A 16275-nucleotide genomic window follows, 5' to 3' on the forward strand; every position below is an offset into this window, starting at 1 on the left:
TTCCTCCTGTAGTAGACTGAGCCTGGTGTTCGAGGGGCCCAGCGTCATCCCAGGTCCCTGAGCTGCGTGTGGCACAGGAGGCCCTTGGTGGGTACCCGCGTGTGTCTCTGAACCAGAAAGTCAGAGCTGAAACTCTAGTCACAGGCCCTTCTCTGGGCCTCAGACACTGCCGAGAGCTCTGGGCAGGTGTTCACTCGTTCTGAAAGGGACACATCCTAGCTGGCCCGGACAGTGGCACACACTGTGTGGGTGAGGGAGCCACTGTGTCCTGCTGCTCCTTGCTGCTACTGTCCTTAACCAACAGGAGGCTTCTTGCATGCTGCCCTTGAAGTTTTGCCCATGTATGAGTGTCGTATACATGTGTTCCCTTGTGTATAGGTATACGTGTAAGTGTGTGCACACATCAGAACTGTGTGTCTTCTTCCATCATGCTCTACTTTTGCTAACTGGCTGACAGAGCTAGCCAGCTCACCCTGGCTGTCCTCTCTCCCTGCCTCTCAAGTGCTGGGATTACAGGCAGGCCACCACACCCACAAGGCATTTATTTACGTGGTTCTGGAGATCTGAACTCTACAGACCTCAAGCTTGCAGAGCAAGCATTTTATTTACTAAGCTATCTCTCCAGCTTTGATGTTCTTACAAACAAGGTTAACTGTGTACTCCTGTTAGGCAGATTTCAACTTTTGAGCTGAGATCCAGACACTATCGAGCCCAATGGCCTGATCTTCCAGGATCGGCTGCAGGGGTCAGAGGTCCTTTTGGCTACTCTCCTGTGTGAGGGATCAAATACTGAGTCTGGACGTGGAAGCCCATCAGGGTATTTGGGGAGGCACAAAATGCCCCCTGCCTCCCCCCCCCCCCCCCCCCCGCCCCGCGCTGGCTTTCACCTCTGCCATCTTCTTCCTGAAATCTCACCTCTACTGGGCTCTTGATTTCAAACTACCTGGGGTCAGGACACCGAGGAGGGTGACAGGGTGAGTGAAGTGGGGACAGTGATTGTCTGGGGACCATGAGAGAGAGGATGGGGCCTTGAGGGAAATGCTTCAGGTAAACTAGCCCATGCCTCCTCCCTTCATCCATAACTTACTTTGCCACGGTGCCAGCTCTGACTCAAATTGGACCCATCCATCGAGATACCAGGTAAGGACTGGGTGGCTCAAAATCCTGCCATGTATTTAAGGACTCCGTACAGAACATTTCCAGTGACAGATTTATGTAATTTCAATGTAAACTGTGCTGCTGCAGCATGGAGTACAGTCATATCTCACTGGTGGCTGTGCCCACGGCCCTCAACCAGGGTGGTGACAGCCACACACACTTGCTTGAAAGAAAACAAGTCCTTGCCAACCACAGCAGGATCATATTGGTGTGTCCAAGGATCCTCCTTGCCACGTCACTGTGGTCAGCCACACCAGTTACCACGGGACTGTGCAAGCAGATGACATGCTGCCGGCTCCCAGTGTCTTCAGGAGCCTCTCTGCTGGTGGCTCCTGGTCCTCAGAGCTCATTGTGCCGAGCTCTCGAGACCCTGCTGGACAGGTCCTGCAGATGCTTCTTCACCTGTGGAAGGGACACCTGTCAGTGGCGGACCGCATGGCAAGCCTGTCACTTCATGAGATCACGGGAGACAGCTGAAAACCAATACTAAACACTCTGGCCCATCTTCCATTACAGAGCCATCTAGAACATGTCATAAGGAAGACTCAAAAACACAAGGGATGCTAAAAACAAGCAGTCAGAAGCAGATCATCCCAAAAGACACTGACATTGGGACATTTGCCCTATTATTTCTAGGAGACCCTGTGATGGGCCATGAGGATAGTGACTTTCCCTCACAGTGGTGGATGCCTGCAAGGGGACACTGAGAACTCCATTTCTGACCCCTTAACATCACAAAGACACAAAGAACCTTAGTGGCTTGCCAGCAAGGCCCAGGCTTGATCTCTGATTTTATGAGTTCTCTCAAAATGGTGGTCGTTAGCGCTACCCACTGGAGTCAGTTGCTGGCAGGTCTCCAAGCATACCCCGTGGCCCCAGCACCCCCAGTCTATTGTCCAGATTCCGGGGCCCCTCGCACACTGTTCCAAGTCCCTTGGCAGCCAGGGGCAGCTGAGAATGTGCTTGGATTTCAGCCTCGTCCATAAACACTCTTCTCTTGCCACTTAACTTCTCAGATTTACTTATTTCTGCGTAGCTAACACACCCCGTGGCGGCTCAACTTGAGAAGGTACGGGAGAGGCTCTCCCATGCCGGCTGTGGCCCCAGGTCCCTCCAAAGGCAGGATGCTGCTTCCTCGGGCTTCCAGGAATCCGTGGGGACTGCTCATGCAGTTGCTGTGCCTCTGCTTGTCTGCAACTAACCCAGAGGTTGTTCCCCAAAGGACTCCCGGGGACCCCTGCGACACCTCAGTCGCCCCGCAGCACGGCCAGCCTAGGATTCAAGCCCACACCTCTCAGCAGGCCAGGAAACAGCTCCCTGTCCCTGACTGCTACAATGCTTGCTGCCCTACATGTCTACAGGCATCACGTCTGTTGGCAGTGCCAGCATCTGCCACACTGAGCACCTGGCCACTCCGAGCTCCCATGGACGGCATTTATGTTTCCTTGAGTCGGGAGGTCACGGGTGGAGACCCAAGCATAGGGCTGAAGAGGACTGGGTGCAAGGGCGGAGGGGGTGAGAGGAACGGCGTGTCCCACCTTATAGCCCAGCTCCTTGGTCTTCTCCTCCAGCAGCACGTACTTCTCCTTGTTGCGGCTGATGTGCTCGGGGTCACCGATGCTCTCCACATGCTTCAGTTTCTGATGGGAAATCTCCAGCTGCTTCTGGTAGTGGTTATGCTTTTCAATTTTGGCCTCAAAGTGCTTGAGCTCCTCCTAGAGGGTGTCAACAACTTAGCTTCCTCCAACACAGAGACCCGAGGTCTCTTGTCCAGCAATGGTCCTGACCACCAGGCTGCGCACACGAAAACTGGTACATGCTCACTGCTAAGAATCTCTAAATGGGGGTTGTCCACTAGAACCGGGTGGCAGCAGGGACCTTTGTACTCTCATCCCTGGATACCTTCTTTCCCACGCTGACTCTGCTCCCACCCACCACATCTAGATATGGAACCTCTGGAAACAGCAGCCCTGCCTACTAGGCATCCAGCTCCTTCCTGGCCCCACAGACAGGCTGGTGCCCAGGGATTAGCTTGACCACAGGTGCTCTGTACCCTCTCTGCTCCCTCCTTCCCTAACAGGCCCACCACCCCAGGTCCTGGTGGTTATCCCATCTTCTGCCTTCATGAGATCATGACTGAGGGAGCCTGCATCTTGGGATACAAGGTCTCTTGGGATACAAGGCCACAAAAGCTCAAGCTTCATGAGGACAGTCTCACCTCCATTTCACTGCCTTGCCTCCCCAGGACGCCTTTGCTTCTCACAGGCTGCCTGCTCCCTTTTACCCCATGGGTCCAGTGCTTTCTGGGAGGTCAGTGGCAGCCTCTAGAAGCCCCACCCCTGTTCCTTGGGCACAGACACACTGGAGGAGCCTTAGACTTGGGGGCCTCAAACCATACAAGGTCCCAAGCATGTTCCACCCTACCCTAAACAGCAACTAACCATCAACAATCCTGCTTAGAAGATACTCCACCCCTCAGCCTCCGCGGCTCTGCCCACACCTCACACCTTGGCCGTCATCCCTCTCAGCATCTCACAGCACAATGCCGGGCAGCCCCTCCCCCCACTCCAACCAGAGGCCACACACAGGAGGTAACGAGACTGAGGGCATGGGAGGTGCGTGCCCACCTGCTGCCACTTGGCTTCCAACCAGGATGACAGGGCTGCAGAGGCCAGGGGCAGGAAGGTAAAGGGTCGGGACAAAAACATGAAGGGACTGCGGTATGAGGAAAAAGAACAGAGCCTGATCCCACTGGAGACCGGCAAGAGACGGAGGCCCCAACAGAAGGCGACACAGCTTTGCCTCCTAGTTTCCTTACCCGGAATGACTCCAGTTCCTTCTCGGTGAAGTTGGCAGACTGGGCCAAGTCCCACAGATCTATCACCCGGGGCTCTTCAAATTCTGCAGGAGATGCAAGGGTCGTCTGTCTGGGTAGGCAGAGGACACACCCTGGTGCTGGGGGTCCATGTGGCCTGGGGGAATTCTGTGTGTGTTGCATTTTGGGAGCACTAAGTACCTGGTCTGTGCTCACAGCCCCAGCTTAGATGTAGCCTGATTGTAACCTCACTGCCTGCAGCGAGGGGTCATATCCTCTGGACTCAGAATCGCCTACTACACCTGGCCAGGACCATCGGCATGCCCCTGACCGCCGCTGAGGTGAGAGGGAGTGAGAGCTGGGGTGTGATAGGTCATGAAGACCAGGTGGGCATTGGGGAGGGCTGAGTGTCACTTAGTTAAGGCTGGGGTTCGGCCATTCACCTTCTAGCTCCCATGAACCCTCGATATCAACCCACCTCTGGGGGTAAACAGCAAGGCTCCCTGGTCTGGCTACCCCTGAGCCAAAACAGAAGATCCTAGTCTTCCACAGGGCCCCTCCTGTCTAGGACCCAAGGGAACCCTGGTTTTCCTGGGAGTGTAGGGGTTAGGAACAGGCAGGCCAGTGAGAGAAGCAAAGGGACTATCTGGAAGCAGCTCCCTAGGAGATGGCCCATGGAGGGCAGTGTTGTGGAATATTTGTTTAGCCATGTAAAGATGTGTTGCATTTGTTTAATTATGTAAAGATGTGTTACTGTTTTACCTCGCCTGCCTAAGGAACCCCATTGGTCTAATAAAAAGCTGAGTAGCCAATAGTGAGGAAGGAGGTATAGGCAGGACTTCCGGGCAGGGAGAGTAAGTGGGAGGAGGAATTGGGGGGGGGGAGGGTGCAGAAGAAGGAAGAAAGAAAAAGAGGTGCCAGGGGCCAGCCCGAAATGAGAAAGCAGGAAAGTAGGAAGGACACACACAATGAAAGGTAAAAAGCCCTGAGGCGAAACATAGATGAATAGAAAGAATCAGGTTAAACTAAATTAAGTTAAAAGAGCTAGTGGGACAAGTCTCGGCTAAGGCTGAGCATTCATAATTAATAATAAGTTTCCGTGTCTTTATTTGGGAGCTGGTTGGCAGCCCAAAGACAAAATTCCAACTATAGAGCAGGACTGTGGTTGGAGAGAGAGGTGACACCCAGCACACTGACCATGGCCAGACTCCCTTGTATAGTCCCATTAACCCAACAACAGTACCTCACAGCTGGCCTACAAGGTAGCCTGGTCACCGCCACAGCAAGCAGTCTTGGGATAAGGTGCTAAGACTTCGTAGTAGGCCTCAAGCCCAGCCCCACAAGGCCTTGCAGGTGCTGCCCCAGAAGGAGGAGGTTCTGCCTGGGCCCATGCTGTCTGTCTGAGGCTGTGCAAGCAGGACTTTATCCATTGCTGGCTACTGCCCTGTGCTTAGGGATGAAACTAGGTACCTACTGCCTAGAGCCCCAGGATGGACAGCAGGCCTGGCCCCAACACTTTTGTAAGCCCCAGAGGGTGGGACTGTCACTGCCGCAGAAGCCGTCATCCTGCTTGCTAGAAGGGCTAAAGGCCAGTGATACTGGCAAAGCTGGCCTCCACTGGCAAGGGTTTGGGGAGACAGTCCTGTGTGAGATTATCAAGACTGAAAAGTGGCCTGGATGAGCCACCACCCCGAGGGCCACTCTGCTACCACTTCAAAGCAGTCCTGGTAATTAACCTTTATGAGTGCTTTGCCTGCATGTATGTCTATGTATCTATCACAGGCATGGTGCCCACGAGGGCCAGAAGAGGGCACTGGACCACCTGGGACTGGAGTTAGATAACCATGTCAGTTCCAGGGATAGAACCCAGTCCTCTGGAAGAGACCAGTGCTCCTAATCACTGAGCTATCTCTCTCTAGTTCCCAGCCCAGACATTTATATTACAGCAAGTGAGGCCCAGGACAGGCCACTCTTCAACACAGACAAGGACTGAATTTGACAAGTCTCCTGGGCACTCCTGAGTCTATGTACCTGTCCCCTAAGCATGTGTCTGTCAGTCTGCCCGCCTCAAGCAGAAGCAGACAATTCCCCCATCAGGCATCAGCAGGCATAAACTGCACATAGGATGCCGGGCGGTGGTGGTGCACGCCTTTGATCCCAGCACTAGGGAGGCAGAGCCAGGTGGATCTCTGTAGGCCAGCCTGGTCTACAGAGCGAGATCCAGGACAGGCACCAAAACTACACAGAGGAACCCTGTCTTGAAAAACAAACAAACAAACAAAAAAACAACAAAATCAAAACCCCCCTCCAAAACCAAACAACAACAACAACAAAATAATAATAATAAATAAACTGCACACCGACAGGGGCAAGCAAGGGCTTACCAGTGGTGGGGCTGTAGCCCTGGTGGCTGACCTTCCTCAGGCGGTCTAGGCCCTGGTTGATACTCCGCAGCTTGTCCTTCAGCTCGCTGTGCTTGCTGCTCAGCGCGTCGCTCTTGATGTGGCTCATGTCGGAAGGACTGAGAAGGTTCTCATAACCTTCTGTGGAACAAGATGCAGCATGTCCGACAAGGGCTTCCCCTGCAGGCCTGGGGTCCTAGTGGCCAAGACGGCCCTGAGTCCATCCACTGGCCATGCCTCTGCCAACCCTGAGTGCGGGCTGGAGCATGTGCTTTCTCACACAAACGTCTAAGGGTGGATGTCTCGGCATCTGTACCCAAAGGCCTGCCCCAGGGACCAACTTTCTCGGGTCCCCTACTTGGCAAGGTCACACCAGTGAGAAGTGATGGTGGCTGGCTTGCTACGTCAGGGTACCTCAGTCACCCCAGAAGCCACCTTTCATCTGTGCAGCTGGACCGGTGTAACAACACGACTGGTACAAAACCTGTTTGCACCCACGAACATGGGTAGAAACATGAGAAAAGTGTCCCGTCCCCTCCCCACAACCCTTGGGAACCATGGAACACTGTGCCCGGCACAGGGGGGCTCAGGGGGGCCCAGGTGGACACGGGGCGCACCTTCAGCTCTGCTCAGTGTGTCTAGCATCACATTGTATTCGTGGATCTTCTCTTTGTGGTGCAGAAACTCCCGCCACAGCTTGTCCAGTTCTTCACTGGAGAATTTCCCTGATGTCTTGGCCTGAGAAGAAACAGCCTGGAGTGACCATGCCTGTCCCGTCATCAGCACACCCCAAGGAGTTCAGGCGCCTGTCGGCAGGATCCCTACTCCAGAGCAAAGAGCTTGGGGCTGTTCTCATCCTCTGCAAGCCTTGTGACCCTCTATTAGGTGTGTGTACCAGGAAAAGAAAACCCAAATTGGAAGCTCCTGATGGACCGTGTCCCTTCCCCTCGATGTCCACAGATACGACAGGGCTGGCTAGAGAAGAGAGAGGAAGGACCCTGACTGAGGAAGTTACCTACATCTGCTTAGCTCTTCTGGCTGTGTGGATGGTGGTGACAGCAGGGCCATCTCCATGGTCCAGCAGGGACAAGATGAGTGTAACCCAGACGGGCTACTCTGGGAGCGGGACCAAGTGAGCCTGTGGCACCGAACCGCTGCCATATCCCAATGCCCACCCCGCACCTGTGCTCTGCTTAGGTCTGCACCCCAAAGCAAAGATGGGCCAGACCCAGCACCGCCCGCCTTCCCAATCACGGCCCCAAGAGCCCACACCGACATTGTACACAGCTGAGGGCCCCCTTCCTAAGCACAGAAGCCAGACCGCAGGCCAGTCCCAGAGACAAAGAAGACAGAGCGGCCTGACCTGATACACCTGTGATTCAGCCACACACCCTGAAGAGCCTTCTAATGCCTGTAGTCCTGACAGCTAGGAGCAATGTAGAACTCCTCTGTTGACCAACCAGGACAGCAGACTTCACAGGAAGGGAAGTCTGAGCACAGATCATGTCTCGTGGAGAAGCCAGCAGCAGCCTGAGTTGGTTCCCACACAGCAGGCTTCACCACAGAGCAGGCAGCAAGACCACAGAGAGAGCCCCACGGCCCCACATCTTAACTCTATAGGTCGGCCCAAGTTCAGAAGGGGAGGGGGAAAGGTGAGTGGTACCTTGTGCCACAACTTCTCCAGCCTGGGGTCCCCCAGCTCGTCCTGGGTGTCTTCAAGTGCGTTGCTGTGCACCATCTGGGTGTCCTTCCTCCCATCCAGTCCGTACCTGGCCAAGATGACTAGAGAGCGGGTATTTGATTTTTTAGTGGACACTGTTTCCCTTGACAGGCAGAAGCTGCCATGGGGGCCTGTAAGGTGAGTCTGCTTCTCATTTTCTAGAAGATTCCTTTCACCCTTCTCCTAAGTGATCTGGGAAAACACGCACCAGGTTAGGGCATGGCCAGGGACTCACAGACATCCTGAACTCCATCCACCACAGACACCCCCTGCTTGAGCCCTCCTGAATCAGGAGCTCATGGGAGGGTGTGACCTGATGTGTGGAGTAGGACCGTATCATGATGCTCCCATTACTGGCATATGCCCGAACCTCAGCAAAAACCAGCACAGAACAGTCTCCTGGGTGTCAGGGTGATGGCTAGGAGAGGCTGGCCAACAGGCACCTGGCCTCTGAGATGCCCAGGTTCTGTGCATACCCACACCACAGCCCCTCCACTCTGGAGGACTCGGCACCTTTTGTCACCAACACATAACAAGGGCAAGCCGGCCAGCTGACTTCAGAAATGCCTGGCCTCTAACTTCCACACCCCTGCCAGCCAGACTGCCCTGGAACTTGTATTCCATGAGCAGCCACCCATAATGTCTATTTGGTTGGAGGGTTTGCTTGTCTGTCTGTCTTTCTGTCTGTCTCTCTCTTCTTTTCTTTTCTTTTTTTTTTTTTTTTTTTTTTGGTTTTTCAAGACAGGATTTCTCTGTGTAGCTTTGTGCCTTTCCTGAAACTTACTCTGTAGCCCAGGCTGGCCTCGAACTCACAGAGATCCACCTGCCTCTGCCTCTCAAGTGCTGGGATTAAAGGCGTGCGCCACCACCTCCCGGCTTGCTTGTCTCTTAAAGGCAGAGACACTCCTAGGCCTAATGTCTGCTTAGCCACTGGGGATCCTCCCCTGTGACCCTGTCTTGTCTAGAAAGGGTGCAGAACTTCTCTGTTACAGTGTTACTCTGGCGGGTCCAAGCTGGTGACCCACTGATCCCCAGCCATTTCCTCGGCACCTTTATCACACGGCTCTCACTGGACAGTTCCACGTGGCACTGCGGTCTCCACGCTCCAGTGGGTCAGTGGCCACATGGCTGACACCAGAGCCCCCACCTCGTTCCTTCTTCTGGGGTCTGATTTCAGTCACGGCCAGCCCTGCAAGTGTCCCTGTTGCTCAGTCTGTACCTGTCTTTGGGGGATTTCTCCCCTTTTCCCAGGCCTAAGAACTAAGGTGCCTCATTTTGTCTGGAAGCTTGAACCCCTGGAACCTGGTATAATGTGCATACCTACCATCCAGTTTGCGAGCACAGGGCCTTGTGCCAGTCACAAGCGGTCTGTGGCATTCTAGATGACCATGGAAAGCCACTTCTACTCACAGGTCAGGAGGCATCTGTGAGCAGACAGTGTGGGTACATACACTGACGTGATCTGGACTCTAACTCAGACATGCAAAGCTATACGTGGACAGCCGCTGGTGCCTGTAATCCCTGCTAGTGGGAGGCTTAGGCAGGAAGATTGCTGGAGTCTTGGAGTCTGGGGGCTCAGATACCTCAGCCTCAGAGAGCCAGTGCCTGGCATTGCCTCTGCAACTTTGCTGCCCAGCCCAAGCCTGCTCATTGCTTGCCACCATGGAAAAGAGCTGTCACTGTTACCCTCAAGCTGGGTAACCCTGGTGCCTGAGCTGGGTAGGGGTAGGAGGGGAGCTTGGGCAGAGGGGGCTTTATCAGACTTGGGGCCCATAAGCAAATTGCTCAAGACTGTTCAGAAGTAAAGCTGAGCAAGGTTCTGGATCCTGGAGTGCTGAGCTCTGTATGAAATAGAATCCCAGAAAGCTGAGGTCTCACATAGTTCCTAGCAGTGTCCAGGCCCAGCCAGGGGAGTGAGGTAGCCCTGGAGCTGATAGTGGGCATGCCCCTGAATAGACCAGCAGGATCGCTGCCTCATAGGACTGAGTCCATGCGGGGTTTTGCACAAGAGCTGAGGGTCTAGATGAGACTAGGCCTTAAGGATCTGGCCTGGCCCAGGGTAGAGTTGGCTGTAGCTAGGGGGCCTAACCCCTTCCTTGTGATTACCAGCAGTGATGTTTCTTATCCCCAAGTTACAGGTCTGTACTCTACTTTGGTCTTCAAGGTGTGGGAGCAGCATTGACAATGACTTGAACAATGAATGGAGGGGCGCACATGGACCACAGCCAGAGGGTAGCCAGCATCAGTAAGCACCCATCTACCAAGTGCTCAGAAGAGTCAGCTTCAGGTGTTGGCTCCAAATCCTGTTAGGTGTGCTGCCGAGCACCAGTGAAAAGAAAGCATCGCCCAAGCAGCCTTGTCCTACTTGAGTTGTGGGCCAGACTCTGCCAAGCTGGAAGAAACTACTCCCTGCCCAGGACACTGGCTAGCCAGAGGCTGGTCAATAGCCCACTTCCTTGGAACGTCTGCATCCCTCTACCTCTGAGTCCAACCCCATCTCTGCAGAGCTTGCTGCCTACTTCCCTCTGGCAGCTCCTGGCCTCCTCTCCTGGGGGACCAACTCCACATTGGACATCAGGCCTGAGGTAGGGACTCTGAGGGCTAGTTCTGAAGAAGCCACCTGTGTGAACCCTGGGTACAGTTCAGTTGCTTATGCCGGTCAACGAGAACTCCACCCATCCTGCAGTCCAGTGGCATCTCATGGTGGATACTCCACTCAGTTTGGGACTTCCATGAGAGGCAGCACATGACCAGGTCATGTGAGAAGCAGTGTGTTAGCTCAAGGAATGGGGGTATAGTGGATGGGGTGGCAGAGCTAGGGTAAAACCCTACTGCCCAGGGCATACAGAAGGGTTGGTGGCCAGTCTACGTGCTGTATCCTGAATGCCACAGGATGGCACACAATGAACCCAACTCTTCCTATTAGTGCCTGAGTGTGGGCTGAGGGTGTTGGGAGGATGGCAGAGGAAAACCCAGGTGGAGCAGTCACACCTATCATCTAGACCTAAGGATGCATAAGTATGCACACTGAATAGGGCATGTGAGAGCTCTGCCCATCTTCAACGTCCACAACAAGGAGATGCTCACAACCCTGCCTTGCCAGCACAGTCCATTCTGAGATCACACCTGCTTCCTCATCTGGCTGACAGCATCCTATATCCTGTTCCTGGCCAAAAAGCTCCAGAGCCTTTGGTTGCCTGGGTATCAATTCGTCAAGTCCCCAGCCCTGACGCCTTTCCAACATTCAGAAAGCAGCACAGAGACTTTTGACCATGACCCAGGGCATCTATCTGTCCTCAGATGTGCCACCTCACAGGCTACACTTGATGTCTCAATACCCCCTCCCCCCTCAACTTGGCCCCTAGCTGGTGGCTGCACCCGCCGTGAGAACGAGAAGGTACCATTGAGGTTGTGGATCAGTTTTGCTTCTTTCTCCCCATCCTCGTCCAAGCCTTCTGCTTTCAGCTTCTTCCAGTTGAGTTCGTCCCTTTCCTGTATCTTCAGGTCAGAGTGGAGCTCCGCCAGCTTCACAGGAGACAGATGAAGCTGCCCAAGAAGAAAGGGCCGACATGTGATGAGCTCTGTGTGACAGGCATGGTGAACAAGACCTGGGGTGTGTGTGTGTGTGTGTGTGTGTGTGTGTGTGTGTGTGTGTGTGTGACTAGGAGTCCAGAGTGGACAGGGCTGACAAGACACACAAGGACTTCAGAGACTGTGCCCTGTGTCAGGAACCCAGCTGAGGCGAGGTCTGCTGTCAGCAGCCTCCTGCAACAGGGCAGGACAACTTTATGTTCTTTTTTTGTCCTGGAACTCGCTTTATAACCAGGCTGACCTCGAACTCACCAAGATCCGCCTGCCCCTGCCTCCCAAGTGCTGGGATTAAAGGCGTGCCCACCACCGCCAGGCTACACCTTCACATTCTGACACCTAGAGCTATGTACCAGGTAAAGGGTACACCAGTGAAGGGCTGGACTTGGTGAAGAAATGATTTTTCTACAGTAAGTGTGAGAAGAAAAAAAAAAAAACTACTACAGAGTAGAAGACTGAGTTTATAGAAAACTTCCCAATAAAATCTTGATTTTTTTTTTTTTTTTTTGAGGTACTAGGACCAGGATCCAGGGCCTTGTCCATACTAGGCATACTACTACAGAGAGAGCTTGTCTCAAATTAAAAAAAAAAAAATCAGAAGGAAGGACCGCCCTCCCAGGGGACCTGAGAAGTCAACTCCTGTCATCTGAATACTTGGGCGCTCTAAGAGTCGATGAGAAACTGAGTCTCTGGGAGTGTGTAACAACCTGCAGAGGTTCCCCTCCCCCCAACTCCAAGGACAGTCCTTTGCTCTCCACATTGCCCAGGAGTCTCCATCTTGTAACTCACTAGGCATGTCACAGCACTGAGTCAGGATGGTTGGTTGAGCCAGGAGTCCCCCACTGACCAACTCACAGCTCATCACAAGCATGTCTATGAAACAGGAACTGGGTAATACCAGAGTCAGGGCATGAGGGCTAGACTGGCATGAAGCAATGACTCCCCAAGTGTCACATTGCTCAATCTCACAAGATGGAGGTGGGTCCCAGGCCTCTGCAGAGCTCTCCCATGGCCCACTCCACTCCCTGGGCTCTCAAGACTGACCTCAGTTAAACAGCTCTGCCACACCTTTTCTTTGGCTTCATGCATGATAATACTATATTCCATTCACTACGATGTAGTTTCGTATTTGGAACACAAAGAAACACAGACTGTTTAAAGAATAAATAAAACCTCCCTGAATGGTGAAGATCATTGAGAACCCCTAAGAGACTACAATCCAGGGAGGGCCTAGGTGAGCACTGTATCTACCTAAAGGATGGGGGTGGGGGTGGGAGATGGCAGCACTAATAACTATTGAATCCTGAAGGAACAGAAGGCCACTTCCAAATGTTTACATGAAAGATAAGAACCTGGTGCTCTTCCCCTCAGCAGAGGTGACTTGGCAGCTAGGACACAGCTGGAAGCCTTCATGTCTGAAAGGAAAAGCAACACTACTCAACTTTGGAAGCGGGGAGTAGACACAAGGCATCCTAAAAGGAAAGCCACCTGGAAGATTACCCCCTTCCGTGTAGCAGAACTTTCAGGCTACAGGGCTGGAAGGACACGGCCCGAGGCTTAGACAGGATGAGGAGAGCGGCCATGCCAGCAGTGACAAGGAGCTGTGGACAATCAGGGGACATAATGGATGCTGCAACAGATGGGTGGATACCGCAGGGAAGGACCCAGGGACCACACGGGCACAGGGTGAGGACAGGTGACCGGCCACAGCAGGTCTGAGAAAGTCACCTGGACATGCTGGTGGAGGACTTGGGGCCAGCTTCTGAGCAAAAGGGGATGCCAGGCTCTATGGGCACCAGACTGCACTTCCCCCAACAGACTTTGTCTCTATCAGACTAGTACTGTCTTCAGGGCCCCCATCCTTCTCTTGGGTAATCTCAGGTGAACAGTGTTCCTCACAGTGAACATCACAGTGGGCATGTGAGACAGCTGTCAGGGAGAGCAGGCCTTTTCACTCTAGATGGTTCCCATGGCTGACACTCTGCTGGCATCCACTCCCCGCTGTGCTCCCGGCCTGTTTCTCCAGGGAGCTGAACTGCTCCTTCAGGCAACAGGGCTGTCCCAAACCTTGGCAGGCTGGACACTGCACATTGTCCCCCCTCTTGCAGCAGCCCCTCAAATGCACTGGCTGGGCACTAAGCTGGGCCCTGTGGTAGTTCAGGAGGGGCCTGTGGGGCTGTACGTGAGGCACCACACCTCTTGCCCCAGAAGCCAACCTCCCAACTATCTCTCCATCCTAATCCTCCAGGGCCAAAGTTTCTCCACTGTTTTCTTTGAAAACTCATTCTTCATTTGCAAATTATTTACTATCCTCCCAAACTCAGGAATGTTCAAGCTGGAGGGCTAAAGGGCTACTCTCTTCAAGCTAGAGTGGAAGAGACTGTGGCCCTCAGGGCCTGTTTATAACACAACAAAAGCCCTGCTTTAGCATCTCAATCAGGGAGGGGACCCAAGTTCCAAGCCAGCCCTCAGGCTCTTCTTATCTCCATTCCAAAAGGAAGAGAATCAGATAAAGATATCTGCTAAATGTGAGTTAGGCATTCTCCAGGTCTTGGGTAGTGTCACCCCTCACCCCCTTGGGAAAGGCATCCAAATTAACCAGCTCTGCTAGCAACTGAGACATCTGCTGTTCCTGTACTGTCACCATCTCAGGTCATCTGCTTTTCTTCTTTCCATAGGGGGAAAATATAGATAAAAGAAAAGGCTTGCAAACAAGATCTCATGTAGAAAGCACCCGGCTACCCGCATCTGAATAACTGGCTCTTTGGAAAATTGGCTCTCTGGACAGAGTGATCTGGTGTGCATAGGTAGGAAGGGTAGGCATCACTCATTCTTTGGGGTCCCCAGTTACACTAAAGGCAACCACAGCCCCGTACGATCAGCACCAAGTTCCTCTTGGGCCTTTGGGTCTCTCCTTATTGCAAGGTCTGGGTGGCCCATCTGACACTTAGGGGAAGCAGTACAAAGGGTAGGCTGGCCCCGGCCCGGAGGCCACGCCAGCCTCTTGACCAGGGCACTGCTCTCCTTTGCTCACAAGCAACTCCTTACCCCCAGCCCCGTGCATCTCCCGGATCCCGCTTACCCGCTGGGCCTTCTCCCATAGCTGGTTCAGTTTCTCCATGCGGAACTCCTCCCCGGGCTCGCGCTTGGCGGCCATCTCAGGCTCGTTCTTCTCCCGCGAGTACTTGCCGCCATGACCGGCGATGGGCTGGGGCACGAGCAGCAGCGGCAGAAACAACAGCACCCACAGTTGCAGCCGAGGCAGCGTAGAAACCCTCTCTCTTCGCGGCGCCATCTTTCTCTGCAGAGCCTGAGGCTCGCCGACTGACAGGATTGGTCGTGTAGAACCGCCCACCGGCAGCCCCGCCCACCAAACAGGCCCTCCTCCAGACCCCGCCTCTCTCCTTCTCCCGATCCCGCCCTCCTCCAAGCCCCGCCCACATGACTGCCCTCCTCTCGGTTTCTGACCCAGTCTACTGGCTCGGCTCCGCCCACCGCCTGCAGAGAGCAAAGGTCCCAGCGCATTTCATGCTCTGGGCCTGGGGCTTCGGCCTGCAGAGCCCACCAGCTGGTCTTCTGGGTTCCTCCAAGAAGGGGAAACTGGGAAAGTCGGGCCCTGCGGCCGAACTGGGGCTGCTCCGTCTCATCTGCGTCCTCACGCACAGCCCCACTCCTCATGTAATCACGCAAGAAGCGCGGCGGGAGAGGGTTTTGCCATTAAACCCGGGAGCAGCTATCTCAGCTTGGTCTTTGGGACGCTCCCCCTCCGCGCGGGTTCCGATTGACAGGCTTTGTGCACCTTCCTAGTCTCTTCCCACCTGCAGCCCTGAAGAAACTCCAGTGGACAGAATGAGGCGTGGCCAGCCTGTTGGGGGCGTGGCCTGGCCTGGAGAGAGCCTGACCCTGAAAGGAACCCAGGGTCTGGTACAGGCACCAGTACAGTTTGGGGGACTAAGAGGGACAGGCAGAAGAGTCATCTGGTGAGGATGACCCGAAAGAGTCTCCAATGGGGAGGGACATAGAGGACAAAGGGAGGGGTCTTTGAGGGAGCCAGTGCTTATTTTTTTTAGTTTTAAGCTGTACCCTGTGTTTCTCCAGAAAGGGTTCAGGATGCCTGGAAACCTGGTGATTTGCCAAAGTTGGCACCTGTTTTCTAAGCTCTTTTGTTTTGTTTTTCGAACAGAGTCTCACAATGTAGCTCTGGCTATCCTGGAACTCACTATGTAGACCACGCTGGCCTCAGACTCAAACTAGAGATCTGTCTGCCTCTGCCTCCCAAGTGCTGGGATTAAAGGTGTGCACCACTGTGCCTGGCCTCAAATACCTCCCCTTCAGATAGAAGAAGGGTGTTTTGTTTTTGTTTGGGGGCTTTTTAGTCTTGTTGGTTTTTGAGATGAAACAGGATCTCACTTGGGAGCCCTGGAACTCAACTATGTAGACCAGGCTGGCTTTGAACTCACAGGGATCCACCCTTCTCTACCTCCTAGTTGTCCCAGATCTTGAGAGCAGTTGCTTGAGTTAATTTTTTCCAGTGGATTCAGACAAGAGCGTGAAGACAGTCCCTAGTCTTCTGTCTTGTCAAGAAGCACAGG

The 16275-nt window shown here is 53.8% G+C and overlaps 1 protein-coding gene across 1 annotated transcript; it reads right to left on the minus strand.

Annotated features, from left to right (window-relative positions):
* Nucleotides 1-1145: 1145 nt before the first annotated feature.
* Nucleotides 1146-15044, minus strand: Lrpap1 (LDL receptor related protein associated protein 1). Its single transcript, XM_059275747.1, has 8 exons — nucleotides 14766-15044; nucleotides 11497-11641; nucleotides 8039-8157; nucleotides 6993-7113; nucleotides 6358-6516; nucleotides 3977-4059; nucleotides 2697-2873; nucleotides 1146-1560 (listed from the first exon to the last, which is right to left on the minus strand). The coding sequence occupies exons 1-8, from the start codon at nucleotides 14976-14978 to the stop codon at nucleotides 1498-1500; spliced, it is 1080 nt and encodes a 359-aa protein (XP_059131730.1). The 5' UTR covers nucleotides 14979-15044; the 3' UTR covers nucleotides 1146-1497.
* Nucleotides 15045-16275: the final 1231 nt, after the last annotated feature.

This window comes from Peromyscus eremicus, chromosome 10 (genome assembly GCF_949786415.1).
Source record: "Peromyscus eremicus chromosome 10, PerEre_H2_v1, whole genome shotgun sequence".
NCBI classification, from domain to species: Eukaryota; Metazoa; Chordata; class Mammalia; order Rodentia; family Cricetidae; genus Peromyscus; species Peromyscus eremicus.